Source organism: Ciona intestinalis, chromosome 9 (genome assembly GCF_000224145.3).
Source record: "Ciona intestinalis chromosome 9, KH, whole genome shotgun sequence".
Lineage (NCBI taxonomy): Eukaryota > Metazoa > Chordata > Ascidiacea > Phlebobranchia > Cionidae > Ciona > Ciona intestinalis.
The window spans coordinates 1,074,458-1,093,959 of record NC_020174.2 but is presented as its reverse complement, the minus strand read 5'-3'; the positions used below and the strand labels follow the sequence as shown (position 1 = coordinate 1,093,959).

Below are 19,502 nucleotides of genomic sequence, written 5' to 3'. Positions count from 1 at the left end.
AAGTGTAAAGTTCTATAATCTATATTATTAGCCGTTACCCCCCGGCTATTTCCCCCCCAAGACTATTCCCCCCGTGACCATTTCCCCCTCCCGTGACTATTCCCCCGAGAGACTACGGCTAGGAAGTAGCCAGTGGGAAAACGCCTGGGGGGATATAGCCTGGAACCATTATTAGCATGACAGAATTGTCTACTAACCCCTACGAAATAAAGATCGTATTTATAGTTTCAGGTTTCAGCAAAGGGAAATAACCGTGTCATCCAGCATTGAAATTACAATTTTTATATTTTAGGATTTTTGCCTCAAGTTTACAAAAAATGCAAAACTGGAATGAGTTAGTCGAAACTTTGAGGCGAGCTAGCAGTCAGCAAGCTGCAGAGTTCGATCCTGCTTCCCAGTTATTAAAGGGTTACGAATCCCAGCCTGGATTTCACTTGGCTTTATTAAAGATAGCTCTTTCACCTCAAATCACTGAAATCCCAGTGCGTTGGATTGCAGTTTTATTCCTAAAGAACGGCATCGACCGTCACTGGCGTACACACGGACCTTCGCCGATTTCTAATGAAGAAAAAGTTGCAATTCGAGAAATTATTTACGAATGTTTTAATGAGCCCATTCAGCAGGTTTGTAATGTAATAGTTTGGCTTAAATCTTTTAATAGTTCTTTGTAGTTAAATCCTAGTTACTAGTGAAGAATCCTTTCTTGACCTGTAACTAACCCCATACACATTATAAATTGCTTGATCTGTAATCACTGGTTTCTACACTAGTACTGATGTTAGCCCTTGTTTCAACTGAATCCAGCAGTGTGGTGTTTAATATTGCATTCAAAGATTTTTTTACTATATTAACAAAACAAAAAATGGAACAGAAAAATAAAAGCAAAACCACAGTCATTAAATTACAAATTAGATAAAAACTATTTATAGAAGGTGTCAGTTGAAAAGTAGCCACTTATAAATCCTACTTTTGACTCCTTTTGCAGATAGCACTTCAATTTGCCGTCATAATATCGAAGATAAGTAGATTTGATTATCCACGACAATGGCAAGATCTACTTCCATATTTGGCGAATGAAATGCAGCAACAGAATCCAGATAGTGATGTCATAAGAGACAATACCATATTGTTGACGTTCCGTTTATTTATGAAGGAATTAGCATCGAAAAGATTGCCAAACGATAAGAAACTGTTTGGGCAAGTTTGCCGACAGATGTTTCCTTGTGTGTTCAAATCATGGGAGAGACTGACCAACCAATTTATGTCAGATTTACAAAATCGAGGACAAAACAGCAAAAATACAAGTTTTAACGGACAAAAGTTGATCAATATTTTAAAATCGTTTCGAAGTATTGTGCCAATGCTGGAAGCTGCAAATTCACAGCAGTTTTTCTCATCTATAGTTTCATCATTGTCACAAATTCTTCAGTTATCACAACATTTTTCAAGTTTTGAAACTTTCCAAAAACTGTTGATTCTTCATTCCAAGATACTGCTTGATATTCTTGAGCTTGAGCTGGAAAATGTGAATGAATTCATTCGTCAAGCGTTTACTATTTCAAAGCAATGTGTTTTGAAATATTCGGGGCAAAGGGATTTGTTTGAAGAGCGGTTTATTGTAAACTGCATGAACCAAATTAAGATTCTTGCTTCGAACCCAGAAAACGTAGCACAGTTTATCTCATGTGAGGATATGCATGAACTTTTAAGGTAAAACTTGTAGTAGAAATTAAAAACTGAAATATTATAAAAAAAATCCGCAGGCAGTAATATAAAAAATAAAGTTGTTTTGTATCTTAAAATTTTGTTTATGTATATAATTTATAAACTGAATACTAAAGTTTTCTACCATTTTTCATGCATTATTTTCTGCTTTATGACATCACTGTTCCTATTGCATCATAGATGTCTTATCTTCTATTACCTTCCATTAACCTCTGATGACCTCGAGTGTTGGGATGAAGACGTGGAGGATTTTTGCTCCGAAGAAATTGGCGAAATATGGAAGTATAACCTAAGGCCAAGTGCTGAGGTTGGTGGAGATCACTAATGTTGATGAACCAGTTTAAACCAGCTTAAACCAGTTTTGAACCAGTCTAAAAATCAGTTTTAACAAGGCCATAATGTTGTTGTTACAAGTAGTCTGGTAGTCTGGTGTACATAACATTGAATCTTGTTGCAGTAACTGGAAGCTATATCTTTATAAATTAAACTGTATCTATAAAATTTTACCTTGTATCTATTTGTTACCTATAAATATAAATGTTGTAATTTTAAAGGAAAATTCATTTGTTACTCCAGGTATTATTTCTCACAATACTTCATTGTGACCCGGACAAAGTTATCCCGATGATAATGTCAGCTCTTCAATCTGTTAATGACAAGATAAAACAAGGTTTCTAATGTCATAATATAAAAATTAATTTCTTTCCCAAATTTAATTAAAAAAATCTGTTCGATTCTATGTATTTTTTTGTAAAAACTAAACTTTTTTTGCTTTGGTGAGAATGAGATTTTTATTTGGTATTTTTGAAAACTAGATAAACTTTTTCTACAGAATCTGCTGAGTCATGTGATGTCACCACGTTGATGCAGAATGATGCGGTGTTTTCCGCTGTTGGTTTGTCAGCGAATGAATTGTTTGATTGTTTAAACTTTGAGGCCTGGTTCATGGACAATCTTCTACCTTATGTAAAGGGATTACAAAATCATCCACAAGGGAAAATCATTCACAGGTTTGCAAAAATATTCTACAATTCTTTACTCACATAATAACATACATGGTAACAAAATGTATGAAACAGAATATCCATGTTGCAATGACTATAATTGCTCATCATGAATGGAAATTGTTGATGAAATATTAAGTATAAACTTAGTAGGAATTACTAAATATAGACATCTGCTGTCAATATTAATCGCTGTACAAAACAGATACCAAAAAAAGTGAGATGGGTTAATATTTTAGGATCATTTATTATATTTCCATAAACCTATTACTTAAAATTTATATGTGCTAACGAGAGCTTTGTTTTTTCTAGGCGTGTTTTTAAATGCTGTACAAAATAAACGATTGATTTATGTGTTGTGTTTTTCCAGGCGTGTCCTTTGGTTGATTGACCAATGGATGGGCGTGAAACCTCCGAACGACATCCGGACAACATTATATGACTTCATAATCGGTTCATTGTCACCTGACTTTAACATGGCAGTTAGATTGATGGCAGCAACCTCGCTGAGGCAAATACTTGACGATTTTGAATTTGAACTTGGTGGGTTGATTGATTTATAACTAAGGGTCTAAAGCTCGACGCTGCTACCACTGTGAGCGTATTTGTTATTGGCCAAGACACTTAATGGCAATTGCTACAGTCTAGTGGTCACTAATGGGTTGTTTAAACTGTCATAAAGAACTGAAAATCTTTCCCACCTAAAATAATCTCTCACAAAATTAACAATTGGATAAACAACTTACATTCGTTCAACTCATCTATAAATCATCTCAGACACTTTCCTTCCGTTCCGTGATCGTTGCACGGATGGCTTGCATCGCCTCCTCCATGATTCAGAGTCCGGAGACACGAGGATGAGAGTTCTTCATGTTTTGAGCTTCGTGATTGAAAGACTTGGGTCCCAAGTTACATCATGCATGCAACAGCTTGCGTCCATCCTTCCACCTATATGGGCAACTTCAGAGTCTCATAATATGCTAAGGTTAGATTAGGTTTGTTTGTTGGGTATGTATCCTAAAAACAAAGCTAGATCATTAATGCGTTGGTGCTACTCGCTATACTGGGACACTGGGTCTCTAAAGAGTTTCAGCATACTTGGACTTCTTGAAATCTTGTATTAAACTATTTTATAAAATAAGTTGGCTTTATGCTTATTGTGAAACCATAAAATTATTGTGCACGCTTATAGATAGCTAGACATAACATACAATATTTGAGCAAAATTTAATGTTTTCTAAACAAATAAAGCGAATTTTACAAAATAGCCAATTTTTTGTGAGATTATTTTCAAAGATGAATAACATAACTCATTTTTTCTCAGATGTGCAGTAGTCACCACCCTTGTTAACTTAGTGGTTGGTTTACGCGGTGAATCCACCAACCTCCATCCATTCCTACTCCCCGTCATCCACACATGCACTGATATTTCATCACCTGCTCATGTTTATTTACTTATTGATGGGCTTGACCTCTGGGTGGCGGTAGTGAGGAACTCCATCGTCATGACAACCGACCTTATGCAACTTTTCAATAACTTGTTTGGTTTGTAGTGATTTTGGGAAATATTTATTTTGTGGTAAATATTTCTTATCCTGTTTTTAAGACATTTTTTAGTTATCAATCAAAATTATTTTATATTCACTTTCTTATAAGTAATATAATGATAGGGTATTATCACCAAACTTTTCTTGGGCCCTTTTGCTCCTTAAACTGGTTTCTTTCTATTCACTTCATGAACTTTAATATTTTCAGGTTTATTTGATTTAAGTTCGGAATCACTGAAGGAAAGTTTTCACCTGGTCGAGTGTTACGCAACTCTTGGTCGTTCCGATTTCGTTAATAGTGAACAGTGTTGCCAGTTCGCTAATTCTTTATTATCGATCATCACTGATGTGAATGACAACTGCCTTGGTGTTGTTACACAACTGGTCTACACTGTGATTGGGGTATGTGTATATACCTTAATATATATTTAGCTGTGGTAGACTATTTTATTGTGGCAGGTAACTTAAAAAGCTTTAACATGGTTGTTTTATTGTATACCTTGCAAGTTGCAACTATAACACATTAGTGACAACAGAGTTGAAGCTGTGGCCATAACGTGTCTTGTCCAAGAGCCCTTGGTCATCAACGGTATCTGTGTCGAGGATTGACTCCGGTTTCACCTAGGTATAATGTAACCACAGTGGCTCATGGATGGGTGCTTACCACTGAGTTGTGTTTCATTGATAAATTAATGACGTTCTTTTATTTATAGATCGCCCCAATAGAAACAGCCAAAGTATTCAATGCATACATCCGAGACACGCTTCAATGCTTCTTATCCCAAGAATACAACGGGATGTTATCGTTGTATCGCATGTTGTTACTTGCTCGCTTAGCTCTACGACACCCAGTGGCATTTTGGCAAATATTGAACGATCACACGGGGGAGCAGTTCAACCAAGCTGCAGCGTATCTGTTCAATATGTTTAGGTGGGGGAGTGTTCCTTAAACCTTATTTTACTTACAGTATGTTAATTAGTTTCCTATTTTACAGTTTTAAATAAAATGTAGGGTGTTTAACTAAAGGACACTCATAGTTGTAAAACGAAGGAAATCTCTCTCATTATTGTGGTGAATGCAGTAGTATACCGCTTGTATGTGAGCATGGAAGTGGCAACCAAGTTACTCAAACTCCCACCAATAAAAAATATAAATTACCAAATCTACCAAAAGTCATGTCTGCTTATCCACACATTGCAGTAGCTTCAGCAACTCGACTGTGGGCATGGGAGTGGCAACCATGGATATGCTACTCAAGTTCCGACTCGCGATGATATAAATGACTAAACCAACCAAAAGTCACGTCTTTTTATCCACACATTGTAGTAGCTTCAGCAACTCCACCACCTACATTAGGCCACACCCCACTGTTTTAACATACTATCTAACTCACTAAATTAACTAATCAAACATTAAACTAACATTCCCATATCCATGTTCATTAGCACTTGGATTGACAACGCAGCAGAAATAACTCATCGGAAAGAAATTGCTCTTGCTGTTTTAACTTTGCTTGATAATTACAATGAGATAGAAGCAGTGAGATCTTCTTTACCTAACATCATATCTGTTGCTGTGCATGTAAGTGGCTTGTAAATTTTCAATAAATATTATGTCTTAACCGGAACCCTACAACAGATTTCGGTGTATTTGGATTTTTCTGGTCATAATATTTATGTTATAGCTTGACATGAAGCATGAGATGCAAGTGGTTCCTTATGAGTTGTCAAAGGTGTCTTTTCAGGGTCAAGCACACATTAAAACGATCATTCTGAAAGTATTCTCTTTTAAAGTTACATACATGATATGATTACTCGTTAGCAGCCGAGGTGTATGAAACAGAACATTAATGTTATACATAAACCAGATTGAATACGTTAAATTCACTCGAAGGTTCTCCATGACGTTTGTGATGAAGATCACGCTGATTCTGTTGTCGTCACCGGCAACAATGACATCAATGAAGCTGATTGGTCAGATCTTCACGTGAAGCGTGAAACCTCACTCACAAGATTGGATCCCGTGCACGTGATTTCACTCCCCAACTTCACGAAAACAAAACTCGAAATCGTGGCAAATTTTCTTGGAGGAGCGGCAACACTGGACCAGGTTTTAAATAGCAGTGTTGACCAACAAGTTTTATCTGGGTTAAAAGAATTTATTTGATAAAAAAGATTTTAAACTTTGTTGATTTTACCTGTAGACGAGTACTGAATCAAAGGTGCTAAACTTTTGGTGCCACAGTGGGCATGTCAACCATAGGTATTATTTATTAAAGAATAAAATCAGTAACACAGGAATGCACATCTCACTATCCTGCCTTCCCCGCATTTAAATATTTTATGAAGGTTATAAGTATCGTGTGGCAGAATTAGTATTTTAAATCCTTTTTACAACCTTAAATCATGTGGTAATTAAATTTTTACTCGACTTTAAAAAAGGAGATTTGTAGTTGCTTAGAAAATCGATACCTAAAAATAGGACTAATATGCCACCATAAAAGTCTTTGCAAAGTATATATCGCAGTGGGTTTAATGTTGAAATTAAAGTTACCAGGAGTACTTTATTACATTGGTACATTGCATAGATAGAACACGTAAATTACAATGCATTATACAAACAGGGAATACTGTTATCGCATATTATGCTGCAAGGTTTTATAAAAGTGTTTACAACAGTAAACTTTACTTAAATGTGAAGGTAATACAATAGGTGTCAAATCACATGTTTGCCAGAAACAAAATCTGACTATTTTAGTGGTCGAACAGCGTAAAGTGACTGCTCCAATGGATTTTAATCTTGGCAACATTAAACCATGTTTAGTTTAGTTAGCATTGTTTAGTATTATTACTTATCAAATAAATGTAACTTATTTATCCTCGCATGGGGAAGCAACGACAGCCATTATAACACGGATGTTATGTTTCATGCATGTTGTTCCAGCTTACGAGTTACCACGTATGTAACTTGGTGGGTGATTGTTATTTGGAAAAGTTGTTACAACTACAGTGGTCATAAATATATATGTGCATTTAAGCACTTTGTACCATAGTAGTCATTGTCGGACCTATTTCACGATTTCAGCGTTCTAGTGTTTTGTACTTTGACAACCTGCGTGTGGAGGGCGTTAGAGAGAGCCTGGATTGAATTATACGACTTCTATGAATCCGTGATTCGGTAGCTGCTCTCTGGCGCCACTTAGACAAACTTGAAGATCTGCTTCTAGTATCTGGACCTCCTTGAAATGAGGTCCCATCAGAATACGGCATGGGGTTACTAGAGTTCATTAACCTTAGTTGCCGGTCACTTGAGGTCACCTCCATATCCACGTAAGGTGGCGGGAGGGTTGAAAACGAACTTCCCGCCCAAACACTAGATCCTCTGTGACTATAAAGCTCAACAACTGGGTTGAAGTCAATATCTGGCGGCTCCCCGCTCGCAAAAGTACAACTGATCAGTTCGTCACTTCCAACACCCGTCTCTGACGTCACATCGGTTCGCGCATGCGCATATTGCGATCGTCTTCGTTCCCGCATCCTGATCTTGATAACTTTCTGGTAGCAATGCCACGCAGTGTACAGAATCATAATGAGAGCACCTGTGCCGACCAATGCAGTACCAGCAATAACGTAAGCGTTTTTAACATCGTTTTCAAGCACCACGCTGTTTGCTACGAACACGACACCGAACAAAACGAACACAACACCCACTACCAGCGTACCCACCAAACAGAACGACTTCTTCATGAAATCGTAAAGAGTCCTACGTCTTGATGCTTGCGGTGGAGGTGGTGGAGGAGGTACCGGGGGTGGGGTTCGATCTCGAGTCTCTAACATCCAAGCTTGGAATTCATTGGCAAGTTCTTCGTCGTTTAATCTTCGTAGAAACTGCTCAAGATTAGTCGGCACTCTGCTACTCCTACGTGCTCGCTGGTCAACTACCGCGTTTCGCCGCGAAAACGACGCCACTCTACGAATGACATCATCAGATGCTTCTACGTCGTTGGTCCTTTCGTCATCATCTGATGACGTAGAAAATGCGTCCTGAGCTTCCCCTGGTGCTCGCACCATCCGTAAAGAGTCCAGGAAAGCGTAAGATTCAACATCCGGACCTAGCTGTGGCAGCGGGAGCCTTCTTCTTCTCGTAGGAGCGGGAGGCGGGTTAAACTCCCTTGACCTTGGACTGAACGTCACGCTACCGTCGCTAGGTGGAGCTCGAGGCTCCCTGATGACGCGTATAGTCTCTGGACTAGATTCCATGGTGATGACGTCAGTGATTACGTCAAATTCAAAGCAAACATGGTAAAGCTACGAAGGTTTTCTAGACTCTGGTGATGCCATTACACACAAGGTTAGTACCGTTGATGTAATAATAGGGTTTGTTGTGAAATAAGAAGCGAATGTTGTTATGTAAATAGTCGTGTATAGGTCGGGGTAAAATGGTCGGTGTTTTTATTCTCTGATGGGGTGGGAAAATCGAATTAAAGATGTCCCATTTTTCCCCTCCCTACTATACAGTAGGGTGGAAAAAGATGGGACACCTTTTACCTCTGTTTTCTCGTCCCATTTAGCAGTTATCAATAAACAATCAAACATTCATAAATCTATATCTTTACGGCTCCCATAGACCGTTGTTAATTGTTTAAAATACGATCAGGATATCTGGATATTATGTGCTAAAGATGTCCCATCTTTCCCCACCCTACTATATAACAGAGACCTAATACTTTAACAAAAACTTACCTTTTTCAATCGTTAATACCGCGTATCAAACCTGGTTTCATTCTCTGTTATAAAGTAAGCATACCATACCTTTTTAATTGTAAGCTTACTATTTCTAGCACATTCTTATATAGCCTACTGTAGGTATATTGGTTCATTCTACACCTTAGACCTGACCACAATTATATTTAGCAAGATACATAACAGCAATGCATGTAAGCTTTGGTTTCCGTTTATTTACACGGAATATAACAGTCTATGGTGTGTTACACCTGCCTACGTACTGTGACGTCATAGTCATAAACAATACAACTGCTAGCGCGGTTACTCGTACTCTTTCTGTTATACGTCACAATACGGACGCCGACTGTTTTTCGATTGTCTTATAATAAAAAAACTTAGTTTGTGACACAACAATGTCTCTTGAACTGTCATAGTGACATAATAAACAATGGGCCGCCTACAAATAGCATGTATGTTACGTAATATTCAAAGGAATTGGTGTCACGTCATTATTCATTCAAATGCATCGAGTGTATAGATATACGTCGAACACAATTAGTTTGTTGCTGATATTGCTACACCTGGCACAATGTAAATTTTGAAACTTTATTAATAAAGTCTCGCTGTGTGACGTCTAAATATTTGTTTCAATAAATCTTGCGCTTAAATTTTACCAAAGGGCAGTTTTAAAATCACATTTTAAATATCTTTAATAAATTCCAACTATGTTGGTAAAGTCGCCAATTTTAGAACTCACTTGTAATTTGATCCCATCGAGAATCAAAAGTCGAATTACGTCATTTAATCTGGAACTGTTTCATTCGAAATTTCAATTTTTGTATCATGTTTCATAAAGGGCGGAAAATAATGAATATCGCCCTCATTAAATTATTGCGCGGTTTAATATTAACATTTCCTTTAGTACAGTGCTATATAGTTCTCAACCTATACGTGTAACTTTATGGCAAACTCGTGGTGCATTTTAGATCTTCCAGATGGTACGCGTGCAACTTATTTTGTTTAATTAACAGTAAATAAAAATGTCCCATTTCTGTTCCATGCGCTGCTGTAGCTTCTTGTGTAAGTGGAATAAAGTCTATGTATGAAGTAAAAAAGCTACGCGAGTCGAAAAATTAGAGAAAACTTGGGTTATGTTTGTCCAGTTTTCGTTAGGCAATTAATCAACGTTTTGAAAGGCGTGTCAACTCGTTTTTGGTTAACCGTTTGTTAAATATTAACAAAACCGACAAGCGAGAACGGTTTGTTTGGAGCTTGTGGTTCAATGCGACTTATTAATGGAGTTTACGAGTTCGTTGAATATTATACTGCGTGCTCATAAACCAGGTGTAAAGTAGTTAGCAAGACAAGAAGTGCATAAAGATGTATGTGTATTAGCAGTATCTCAGTCTTATGGGAAAAAAGGAGTTTAAGAAGCGTTGATATGTAGGCTATATAGATATTCCTATGCAGGCATTAAAAAGAACGCAACATATGTTTCAAAAGTTAATCAGCTTGTATATAGTAGGGTGGGGGAAGACGGGACACCTTTAGCACATGATAGCCTACCCAAATATCCTGATCGTGTTTTAAACAATTAACAACGGTCTATGGGAGTCGCGAGGACATGGTTTTATAATTCTTTGAGTGTTCTTTGTTTATTACCAAATTGGACGAGAAAATAGAAAGAAGAAAGCTGTCCCATCTTCCCCACCCTACTATATGCAATTATGTCCGATCAGTTAGTAATATACTGGTTGTTAATAACGTATCTTCCTTTTTGCAGGAATTAATATAAGTTTATCAGCAGCGTTAGATGATAGTGATTTGAATGGAAGCAAGCACGCAAGGTTAGTGTTGTGATCTGCATTATATTTGAATATATTGTTACTTTTATAGTGCTATTACGTGGTTGCTTATATTAGGTTTGACGTAACGTTACATTTAATGCAACTGACGTTTGCTTTCACATGATGAACTTTGCTTGAATAAATGAAATTAATTTGTTTATCATCACGTGTCAAAGCAACGATATTCGTTATAACACGAGTTTTCTGTTTCATACACTTAAGGTGTCTGTACACAGTATCCGGCATGCGAATTCGCTTGCAAAGTCGTATGCAAACCCATTACCGAGTTCCGCATGCGGCAGCGAAATCCGGACAAACGGAGGAATTCCGGATACTGTGTACAGCCACCTGAAGCCCGTTTACGAGTTATACCATAAGGCATAAAGTGTCTAGCACTCTATCTAGCCTATATCGACACATGCGCCCAAATTGGTGGCAGCAACGTACCTTGAACCTATATATCCTCAAAATCTCTATACATGACGTCATATGATATCTGAATTCATAATAATACGTGACGTCATGGTATATCAAACGTCCCACCTGTCATTTTTTACGTTTTTCTTTTATTTTTTAGCTACTGTTCTGTATCATGGGTTTATATCAACGTACAAAGATCTAACAGGTATGGTTGCTTTTATTTAAGTAGTATTTAATATATATCAGTTACGGTGATCAGGTTGGGGTCCATGTTTCATGTTTCCATTCTGTTTACAAAATTGTATAACCGTATTCTCATGACTATAAAAGAGCGTTGTTAATTTTAAAACACGGTTAGGAAATATGAGTATGTGCTAACGGCAATCATCTTATCACACAGTAGTAAATGTAATGTTATATTTTTCAGTGTACGTTGCTTGCGTGTGTTCTATTCTTGGCGTGGTCCTGCTTCTCTCGATCGTTTTTTTCGCGCTGGAAAAATTTGGATTTCTAAACCGCAAACGAAACCGAAATAGGAAGTCTTACAATGGGGGAACTACCGCGAATCCTTTCCATGACGTCACCAATACTCATTATGACGCATCAATGTCATCTATGACTCATAACCCGTATACCTCAAGCGGCAGTTTCATAAAACAGAATTCAAACGCTATCTCGAGTAATTTATACGCAGAGGCGTATAGCAGCACACGAAACGTAGGTGCAGCACGTCACGGGAAACCTAAAACGAGGGCGAAGTATGTGGATGACGTCATCACAGCAGGTAAGGTCATGTTGTTACGTCATAATCTTGAAATCTTATCAAAATAACATTCAGAATCAAGCGCTACGAACGTAACAGGAAAAAATGGCAAAAAACTTTTTTCGGAGCATTTAGTTCCGGGGTTGCAACTATTTATAATTTTAATCCTTCGAAATAATTTACTTGTTATATTTGCATCGGTGCTTGATTTGTTTGTCTTTTGATAACTATGCACCAGAGTGAACTCTGCTATGCACATATATATTGACGCTGCACAGCTAAGTGGTAAGACCTTGCCCTTGTATCGGGTGGGTTGCGGGTTTGAAGCATGATGCTACTGTTGTCCCTGGCGTGTGTCCTTGGCCAACACATTGAACGCTATTTACTCTAACCTAGTGGTCGCTTATGGATTGTCCAACTTGTCAGTCGTGGAAAAAAATTGAATGTTCCAAATAAGACTCCCGTATTATATCTTAAGTAGTTTCCCTGCGCGAGGATAAACAAATATATGGAACATAAAGTCTATAGGTCTAGTTTGTAACTTCAGCAGTTGTCCCGCTTACATTCATTTATCACAGAGACTACGGGTTCCACTGAAGGTAATGGGGCGCCCCATTTGTCCCAAGGCGGTATAGCTGTTGCATACGAAAGACCCATTCCTGTAAAAAAGAAAAAGGTTTTACCCTCGTTGTTTGTTCCTTATAAAAGGAATAAGAAACAGAACAGAACCCAAGAAGAAACAAGATCCAATAAGAAGGTGAATGAATGAGCGTTTAGTGATTCTACCAAGTTAAAAAAACACATCACCACTGTTCGGTACATGTTATAAAGTACCGGTTGTCTTAATAAAGTTTATCCATTTTTTATGCAGGAACTGATAATATCCTATTAGCTGACATGAGGTGTATGAAACATAAAACCCATGTCATGACGACTGTCGTTGCCTCGATACGTGAGGATAAACAAGTTCCATTTATATAATTTCCACATACTCCACACATACGGCCCTTTGGTGTGAGTTGTACTCTTTGTAACTTCGCGAACTTATTCAATTCATAACCGCTAGGTGGCGATGCCAACAGAACAACATAATCAAATAGAAGACCAGAACCAACTTTCGTTTACGGCGGTTGCAGTGGATCGTTTTGATCCACTAGCGGCGCTAAAGGAAGCAGAGAAACAGAGAGAAGAGGAAGAGAGAAACAAAAAGAAGAGGATAGTGTCTTTGAAAGATGAGATTGTTCCAAAAGTTAAAAAAGTTGATAAATCATTTGTTATCGGATACGAGAACCCGAAGGTAAGTGACTTGTTAATATTTACGTTCGTTTTGGGGAAAGGTTCACGAAAAATTAATATAATTAATTTTGTACGAATGCTCAAGTTCTTAGTTCTGTTTTAAGTTGATGCACCACGTACATATCCGTGTTCGTTGGTTACAGTGGCGAGCGCCAAGCCACTAAGCAACGGCGTCGTACCTTGAAACGCGTTGTAGCTAAACCTCTGAACCCATACGTGCATATGCGACCAAACCAACCATAAAGCAAACACGGAATTGTGTATTTGTTTTAATTTCCTATGTTTCCTTATTCCACATATGGTTTTACTTTGTTTGAGCAAAGTGTGCCAAAATTTGTCCTTTGTGAAAGAAACACACACGCCCCCCACTCGGTTGTTATTTGTTTCATACTTGAACATTTCAAGTGTTTAACTGCAAACATTGTGAGCATAATTTTCATTCAATTCTTGGAATACGAACCAAAGATAACACATTGAAAAGGCGAGCAAACATGGCGGCCAAACGACGCTTTAAACATTCTTATGTTGACTTGTTTGAGCTTTTTAGTTCTCCACATTTGCTTAAGTAAATTCTAAGTTTAATATTCGGCCTCCCATACAAGACCATTGATATCGATATCACGTTTTAGGACGTTTTTTATAGAGAGCAATATGCTGCTCTTAAATTTACGTAACAGGGAATTACTAACGAAACTATTGTGTTTTGTTCAATAAATAAAAAACAGTAGGTAGTAGAGTGGGGCAAAATGGGACATATTTTTATTCAATTTTCTTGCTCAATAATTTGGCAGTAAACAAAGAAATAAAGAATTATAACATTGTATCTTTATGGCTCCCGTATGGTTGTTTGTTTAAAAAACGATACAGGATATTTGGATATTATGAGCTAAAGGTTTTCAATCTTACCCCACAGGACAGTATATTTATTCGTAGTAGTTGTTTAAGTATGGCCTATTGTATCACGCCTTTTATAGAGATGACAGGTCACTGGTTAAGCATTTATGCCAAGCACATATCGTAGAAACAAGATGCTTGCTTTTCTTTAGGTTCTGTTGACCATATTTGTGTTGTTTTAGGTGGCAGCAAAGCAAAGAAGAGAGAGAGAACGATTAGAAGAAGAAAAAATAAAATTAGAGCAGGAGAGAAAGAAGAAAAGAAGGGTGATTTCTTACACAAGCGATGACTAAACTGAACAAAAATACAAAGATAGATGACGTGACGTTTCGATCAGCTGATGCGATATACCACAACAAGTACAGACAAACGTTTGTGCTGTTTCAAAGGATTTTCTGCCTCACTTCGTTAAATTCAATACTTCGTGTATGTCAGTCAAAATGACGTCATGAGATTTGAATAAGTTTACTTATTGGATCGTATTACTGTAGCATATGTGTGCCTATTCTGTCACTATACAACCCTTACTTAGCAACTGATCAATGTGTTTACGTATTGCGAGCCCAGTTCAAAATATGAATCAATTATTAACCGAATATAAACAAAACGAGTTGTCGTGAATCGAGTCTGTCGCACTATACCGCTCTCCTCGCTCCATATATGGCAAGCCTTTACACACGCGGGTAATTCTGCCCGCTGTACACCAAACACACTGGTCACGCGGTATAGCGGTTATCCGGCACCTAATAAGGTACAAGCAACAGGAAACACATCGGCAGATTTGTATTTAAGACACTCTCGCACTTGTTTAGTGCTTAACGTCTTATAAATAGTTGCGGTAGACAGTCGTGTTACGCTGCAGGCGTCCTAAAACGTTCGCGGATTAATTAATTTGGTTTATATAAAGTGTTGCAGAAAGTCAAACCTTTAGGTAGCAATACATGCGCTTGATACCGTTTAACGATATCTATATTACGACCTATTAAATATAAGTGGTAGGCCCACAGTCATTTTTAGCGTTTGTAAAGTTACTGAGTTGCTATACGTGATGTTCATGGGTCGAATAATTGTACATATAATCACGAGTTTCAGTATATTAACCCTAATTTTACGTGAAAACTCTCAGCTTTAGAAAATTTTAAACGAATTTTTACTAACTTTTAAATTTCGATTCCCTTACGGTACTTTCCCGACGTGAAAACAAAATGGAGGATTTTTCTTCACAACTCCCCGAAGATTTGCGCGAAACCTGGAAGCAGTTTACCAGTTTTGACCCTTCACAATGGACGAAGCCGAACGCCAAGGCTACCATAGCAGAGTTTAAAGACCACCGTTTGCAACCAACGTTTCCAGCAGAAGGAATAGAATACGCTTACGATAACTGGACGCCAAATTCTGGTGATGTCATTGTAGCCTCTTTCCCGAGAACAGGTTTTCTATAATAGATTATATTTTATTTTTGTCATTAACAGTATTGCAATGTTTCCATAAGTAAGCATATTTAAAAAAATAAAGGGTAAATGTCATTATGTAGGCTATAATACAGTGGGTGGTTAAAGCCCTGCACAAGTTACCATGTTACCCATGTTTGTAACTTTGATGCGATGTAACACTAGCAACTTAATTAAAATCTCCAACTGCTGTGCCATGCCCATGTGTGTTTTTGGGCAATATATCTAAGTGCAAACCAATGGCCACTAATCGGTCAAATCGGTAAACAGGAATGAGTTGTGTGTAAGGTAAAAGGTGTATGTCTGTATGACAATAGGACACCTTGTACTTGTATTATTACATATGATTTTCCCTGTCACACAAAGATAAATAAGTGACACATGACATTTGTTTACTTAATAATATTTTTTTAAATACAAACAAAATAACGTTCATTCTTTCCTCAGGAACAAACTGGACAACTGAGATAGTTCGTCAAATACTTTATGGAAGGGATGAAGAAACTTTGAAGAAATTGGCTTCGGTGCCAGTACCGTTGATGTTTTACGAAGCAGGGGGACGTAAGTCTTCTTCCTATACATAATGCTTGTTAAAAACTAAACCCTGAGTGACATTGTATATTCACTTATAATGTTACATACCTGGTAACTTGTGAGCCGGCATGTGGTGTATGAAACAGAACACCTGTGTTATAACGACTACCATTGCTGCCTACAGTCATTTAAAACATGTATTAGATTCAAAGTCTCTAATTTATATTCATTTTTAGCTTCCAAATTTAAACTGTTGGAACACCTACCATTCCCAAGGAGGTTCATGGCAACCCACCTCCCATCCACTTTAATTAATGTGGAAAACATAAAAAAAGCAAATGCAAAGGTATTACCTGCTTTTCTGATCATTAACTTATTTAAACTGTCTAGTAAAAAATTAGGTATACAGGTATATAGAACAATTGGTTTTTACCTATCTATTTATTTTACTCTATCCACCATTTTCTGATGGTGTTATAAAATAGAATATTACTCCAATTAGTTTTCACTTGTATCTATTTAATGTATTCTTCAATTCCCTAATGTCATTTTTGTTATTAAATGATACTTAATTTGTCCTCTTTATGAATGCGAAAACACACTTGTTCGCAACTGGTTATGACAGGTGAGATATACATAACTTATTCCTTATTAAAAATCTTTTATATTTCAAGGTAATATGTGTGATTCGAAACCCAAAAGATCAAGCTGTATCTTGGTTTCATTTTGTTTCCAAACTTCCATACATGCAACTTGAGCCAGTTAAGGAGATCATTGATTGTGAATGGCCTAAGTTCCTGGAAAACTACACCAGTGGTTAGTAAGAGGTTTTGTTAAGAAACATAAGGGATTAATACAAAATGAACTTTCTGCACTGAAGACGAGAAAAAATAAACAATAATATTAAGTTAGGATATAGAGAGAAATTAGCTTTAAAGCAGAATTGTTTCGGACCAATTTGTTAAAAGTTGTTTTTATATTCTATATACCCAAATATATATATTTGTTGTAGAAGTAGAGTTTTCCATGCTTTTCAATATTTTAATTTATTACAAAGTATTCTGTTATTTATTTGCCTTTTTAATTGCTATAAACGATCATATTTCAAGTGTTATTATTCTCAGGTAAAATACCATTGGGTATGAGATCTGGTGAATGGTATTTAGAACACTTAAAAGGTTGGTATGAACAAAAAGATGACAAGAACGTTATGTTTGTATGCTTTGAAGACATGAAAAAGGTAAACAGTCACAGTAGTTCCGTATGATAGATTAATTAATTTATATAAAAAGTGTTAGACTGTTAGTCATAGCTCTTAAAAATAAAAAAATGGTCTACTTAAAAGAATGTTGCTTTTCGGGAAAACATGTATAGTTGAATATGCTGTAACAAAACTGTGCTACCTTGGCCAAAATTCATTACCAGCTTAAGATCAAGCTATGTCTGTTTAAATAAAAATGGTTACATATGTATGTTTTCCATCACTTTCTTATATGACATTAAAACGATGTTCCAGGACTTGCCAAAGGAAGTTCAACGGCTTGCAACTTATCTTGGAGTTGAACTTAGTGAAGAAGAAGTGATGAGTATTTGTGAGAAATGTGGTTTCAAAGGAATGAAGAAAGCTACAGATGATGCTGGCAGCAAAATGGAGAAGATTAGAAGTGATTTGGGAGTTTTAAGAAGAGGTAAAAAGTGTAGTGTTTGCTTAGTTAGTTTTTTCAACTGCATTTATATAAGGTTTATGAAGTCCCCATGCATGTTGTACAATAGGATTTTTCTAAGTTTTAACTGAGCAATGTATGTGTGGCATAATATATTAACACCCTATTTGACTCATGTGTATAATATGTCACTATTTACACCCTATGTGTAATATGGCAGTCAGTTTATAATCAGACAGTGATGAGCCACTGTTTGCAATAGGGTACAGATAGGTTCTATATGGTTACAGTTGGGTGGGTCACTGGTCACCTGATGTAATCTCAGTTTAAACTTTTTGATTGACAGGTGAGGTTGGAGGATGGAAAGACATGTTCACTGTCAGTCAATCAGAATTCATTGACGCCCAAGTTGCTGAAAAATTAGCAGGGACAGATATTCAGTTCACTTACACAATCTAAATCATACAAAAATCGAATTATGTTAATAAAAAAAGTTAAAATATGGGTTTAAGCTGTTTTTTAACAAGCTCCATTTCTAATTGCAATCACCCGTTATGTGAATTCAACAATTATGTTCAATCTGTTTAGAAATCATGTTTTAATTATTTTGCAAGTGGTTTAGACTATGTTGTACCTCATGCTTTTATGCTGTGTTGTTATAATAGTGGAACAATTATGTTACAGTTGAATAAATGTATCTGTTTTTTTTTAATATTACACTAGAACTGGTGTGTTAGTAAACAAAACATTCCGAACATGTTTGAACTGATTTGAAAAGTTTACAAGTGTGCAGTTATAAAGTATTTTGCCAACGGCTGGAAAAATGGTAACTTGAATCATAGATAATACATATACATATGTATATACATATATGTATTATCTATGCTTGAATGTTCACTATTTGAATCAGCTGCAAAAGGGCCGCTTATAAAACCCTAAACAGTTCCTTTGGTTTAGTTTAGGGACACCGCATGCACTTCTGTCTGCGACGCGTGTGCCGTTAGTGGTGGAAATGTGTTGGTTTCTAAGGCGAAAGAAACAGGGTTGATGTTTTCGAGTTACTTCAGTGGCGTGACCAAAATTTGCATCTCAGTTTTTTCGTGTTTTTTCGGGAAAATAGGAAGTAACTACGCTTCAAGTTTTGCTAAGGAAATAACGTGATTTGTTCTAAAGTTTAATTTATTTACTTTGGTAAACTTTACGTAGCATTAATTTGTAATTCCAATTACTCTATAGGCAGAAATAAAATTCTTGCAAAATAGAGTTAGTTCAGTATAATCTTTTATATAAAGTTGGGTGGGGAAGATGGGACACGTTTTTATTCTATTTTCTTATCCCATTTGGTAGTAAACAAAGAACATTCAAGGAATTATAAAACCGTATCTTCACGTTATGTGCTAAAGATGTCCCATCTTCCCCCACCCTATTTTATAATGTAAAGTAAACGTTGTTATGTTGTGTTTTTGTTTATTTATAATGCTATGCTTTTAAACCTAAGGAAAGTGTTAGAACTTATTGTTAGTTATGTACTTTATTAAGCTTTGTGCATATCACATATCTAGCTTATGTATGTTGTTTTTTATTTATATTGGTATACTTCTGAGTCCTGACCATAATATCTGGCTTATGNAA

At 36.6% G+C, this 19,502-nt stretch overlaps 4 protein-coding genes across 4 annotated transcripts; 3 read left to right on the top strand and 1 right to left on the bottom strand.

Annotated features, from left to right (window-relative positions):
• Window positions 1-197: 197 nt before the first annotated feature.
• On the top strand, window positions 198-6,843 carry LOC100187200 (importin-11-like). Its single transcript, XM_002125595.5, has 12 exons — window positions 198-623; window positions 986-1,710; window positions 1,906-2,032; window positions 2,302-2,395; window positions 2,558-2,735; window positions 3,100-3,272; window positions 3,507-3,714; window positions 4,054-4,274; window positions 4,485-4,678; window positions 4,990-5,207; window positions 5,723-5,858; window positions 6,171-6,843. The coding sequence occupies exons 1-12, from the start codon at window positions 318-320 to the stop codon at window positions 6,441-6,443; spliced, it is 2,853 nt and encodes a 950-aa protein (XP_002125631.1). The 5' UTR covers window positions 198-317; the 3' UTR covers window positions 6,444-6,843.
• On the bottom strand, window positions 6,821-8,594 carry LOC100184806. The gene has a single exon (XM_002125509.2). It carries the CDS (start codon window positions 8,534-8,536, stop codon window positions 7,358-7,360), a length of 1,179 nt encoding a protein of 392 aa, XP_002125545.1. The 5' UTR covers window positions 8,537-8,594; the 3' UTR covers window positions 6,821-7,357.
• Window positions 8,539-14,835, top strand: LOC100176970. The gene is made up of 7 exons (XM_002125390.4): window positions 8,539-8,627; window positions 10,785-10,848; window positions 11,426-11,473; window positions 11,696-12,052; window positions 12,610-12,788; window positions 13,098-13,328; window positions 14,404-14,835. Exons 2-7 carry the CDS (start codon window positions 10,830-10,832, stop codon window positions 14,512-14,514), a joined length of 945 nt encoding a protein of 314 aa, XP_002125426.1. The 5' UTR covers window positions 8,539-8,627; window positions 10,785-10,829; the 3' UTR covers window positions 14,515-14,835.
• A 510-nt stretch (window positions 14,836-15,345) lies between these two features.
• LOC100179303 (sulfotransferase family cytosolic 1B member 1) lies at window positions 15,346-18,625 on the top strand. The gene is made up of 7 exons (XM_002125245.3): window positions 15,346-15,652; window positions 16,120-16,233; window positions 16,443-16,552; window positions 16,881-17,022; window positions 17,331-17,446; window positions 17,723-17,894; window positions 18,217-18,625. The coding sequence occupies exons 1-7, from the start codon at window positions 15,427-15,429 to the stop codon at window positions 18,327-18,329; spliced, it is 993 nt and encodes a 330-aa protein (XP_002125281.1). The 5' UTR covers window positions 15,346-15,426; the 3' UTR covers window positions 18,330-18,625.
• Window positions 18,626-19,502: the final 877 nt, after the last annotated feature.

Excerpts from the sequence above, each read along its gene's own strand:
- LOC100187200 (XM_002125595.5), top strand. The coding sequence starts at position 318 with ATGCAAAACTGGAATGAGTTAGTCGAAACTTTGAGGCGAGCTAGCAGT. Across the intron at positions 3,273-3,506 it reads CGATTTTGAATTTGAACTTG|ACACTTTCCTTCCGTTCCGT; the intron begins GTGGGTTGATTG and ends AAATCATCTCAG. Across the intron at positions 5,208-5,722 it reads TATCTGTTCAATATGTTTAG|CACTTGGATTGACAACGCAG; the intron begins GTGGGGGAGTGT and ends CATGTTCATTAG.
- LOC100184806 (XM_002125509.2), bottom strand. The coding sequence starts at position 8,536 with ATGGAATCTAGTCCAGAGACTATACGCGTCATCAGGGAGCCTCGAGCT.
- LOC100176970 (XM_002125390.4), top strand. Across the intron at positions 12,789-13,097 it reads AAACAAGATCCAATAAGAAG|GTGGCGATGCCAACAGAACA; the intron begins GTGAATGAATGA and ends CATAACCGCTAG. Across the intron at positions 13,329-14,403 it reads TCGGATACGAGAACCCGAAG|GTGGCAGCAAAGCAAAGAAG; the intron begins GTAAGTGACTTG and ends GTGTTGTTTTAG.
- LOC100179303 (XM_002125245.3), top strand. The coding sequence starts at position 15,427 with ATGGAGGATTTTTCTTCACAACTCCCCGAAGATTTGCGCGAAACCTGG. Across the intron at positions 16,553-16,880 it reads TAAAAAAAGCAAATGCAAAG|GTAATATGTGTGATTCGAAA; the intron begins GTATTACCTGCT and ends TTATATTTCAAG. Across the intron at positions 17,447-17,722 it reads GCTTTGAAGACATGAAAAAG|GACTTGCCAAAGGAAGTTCA; the intron begins GTAAACAGTCAC and ends ACGATGTTCCAG.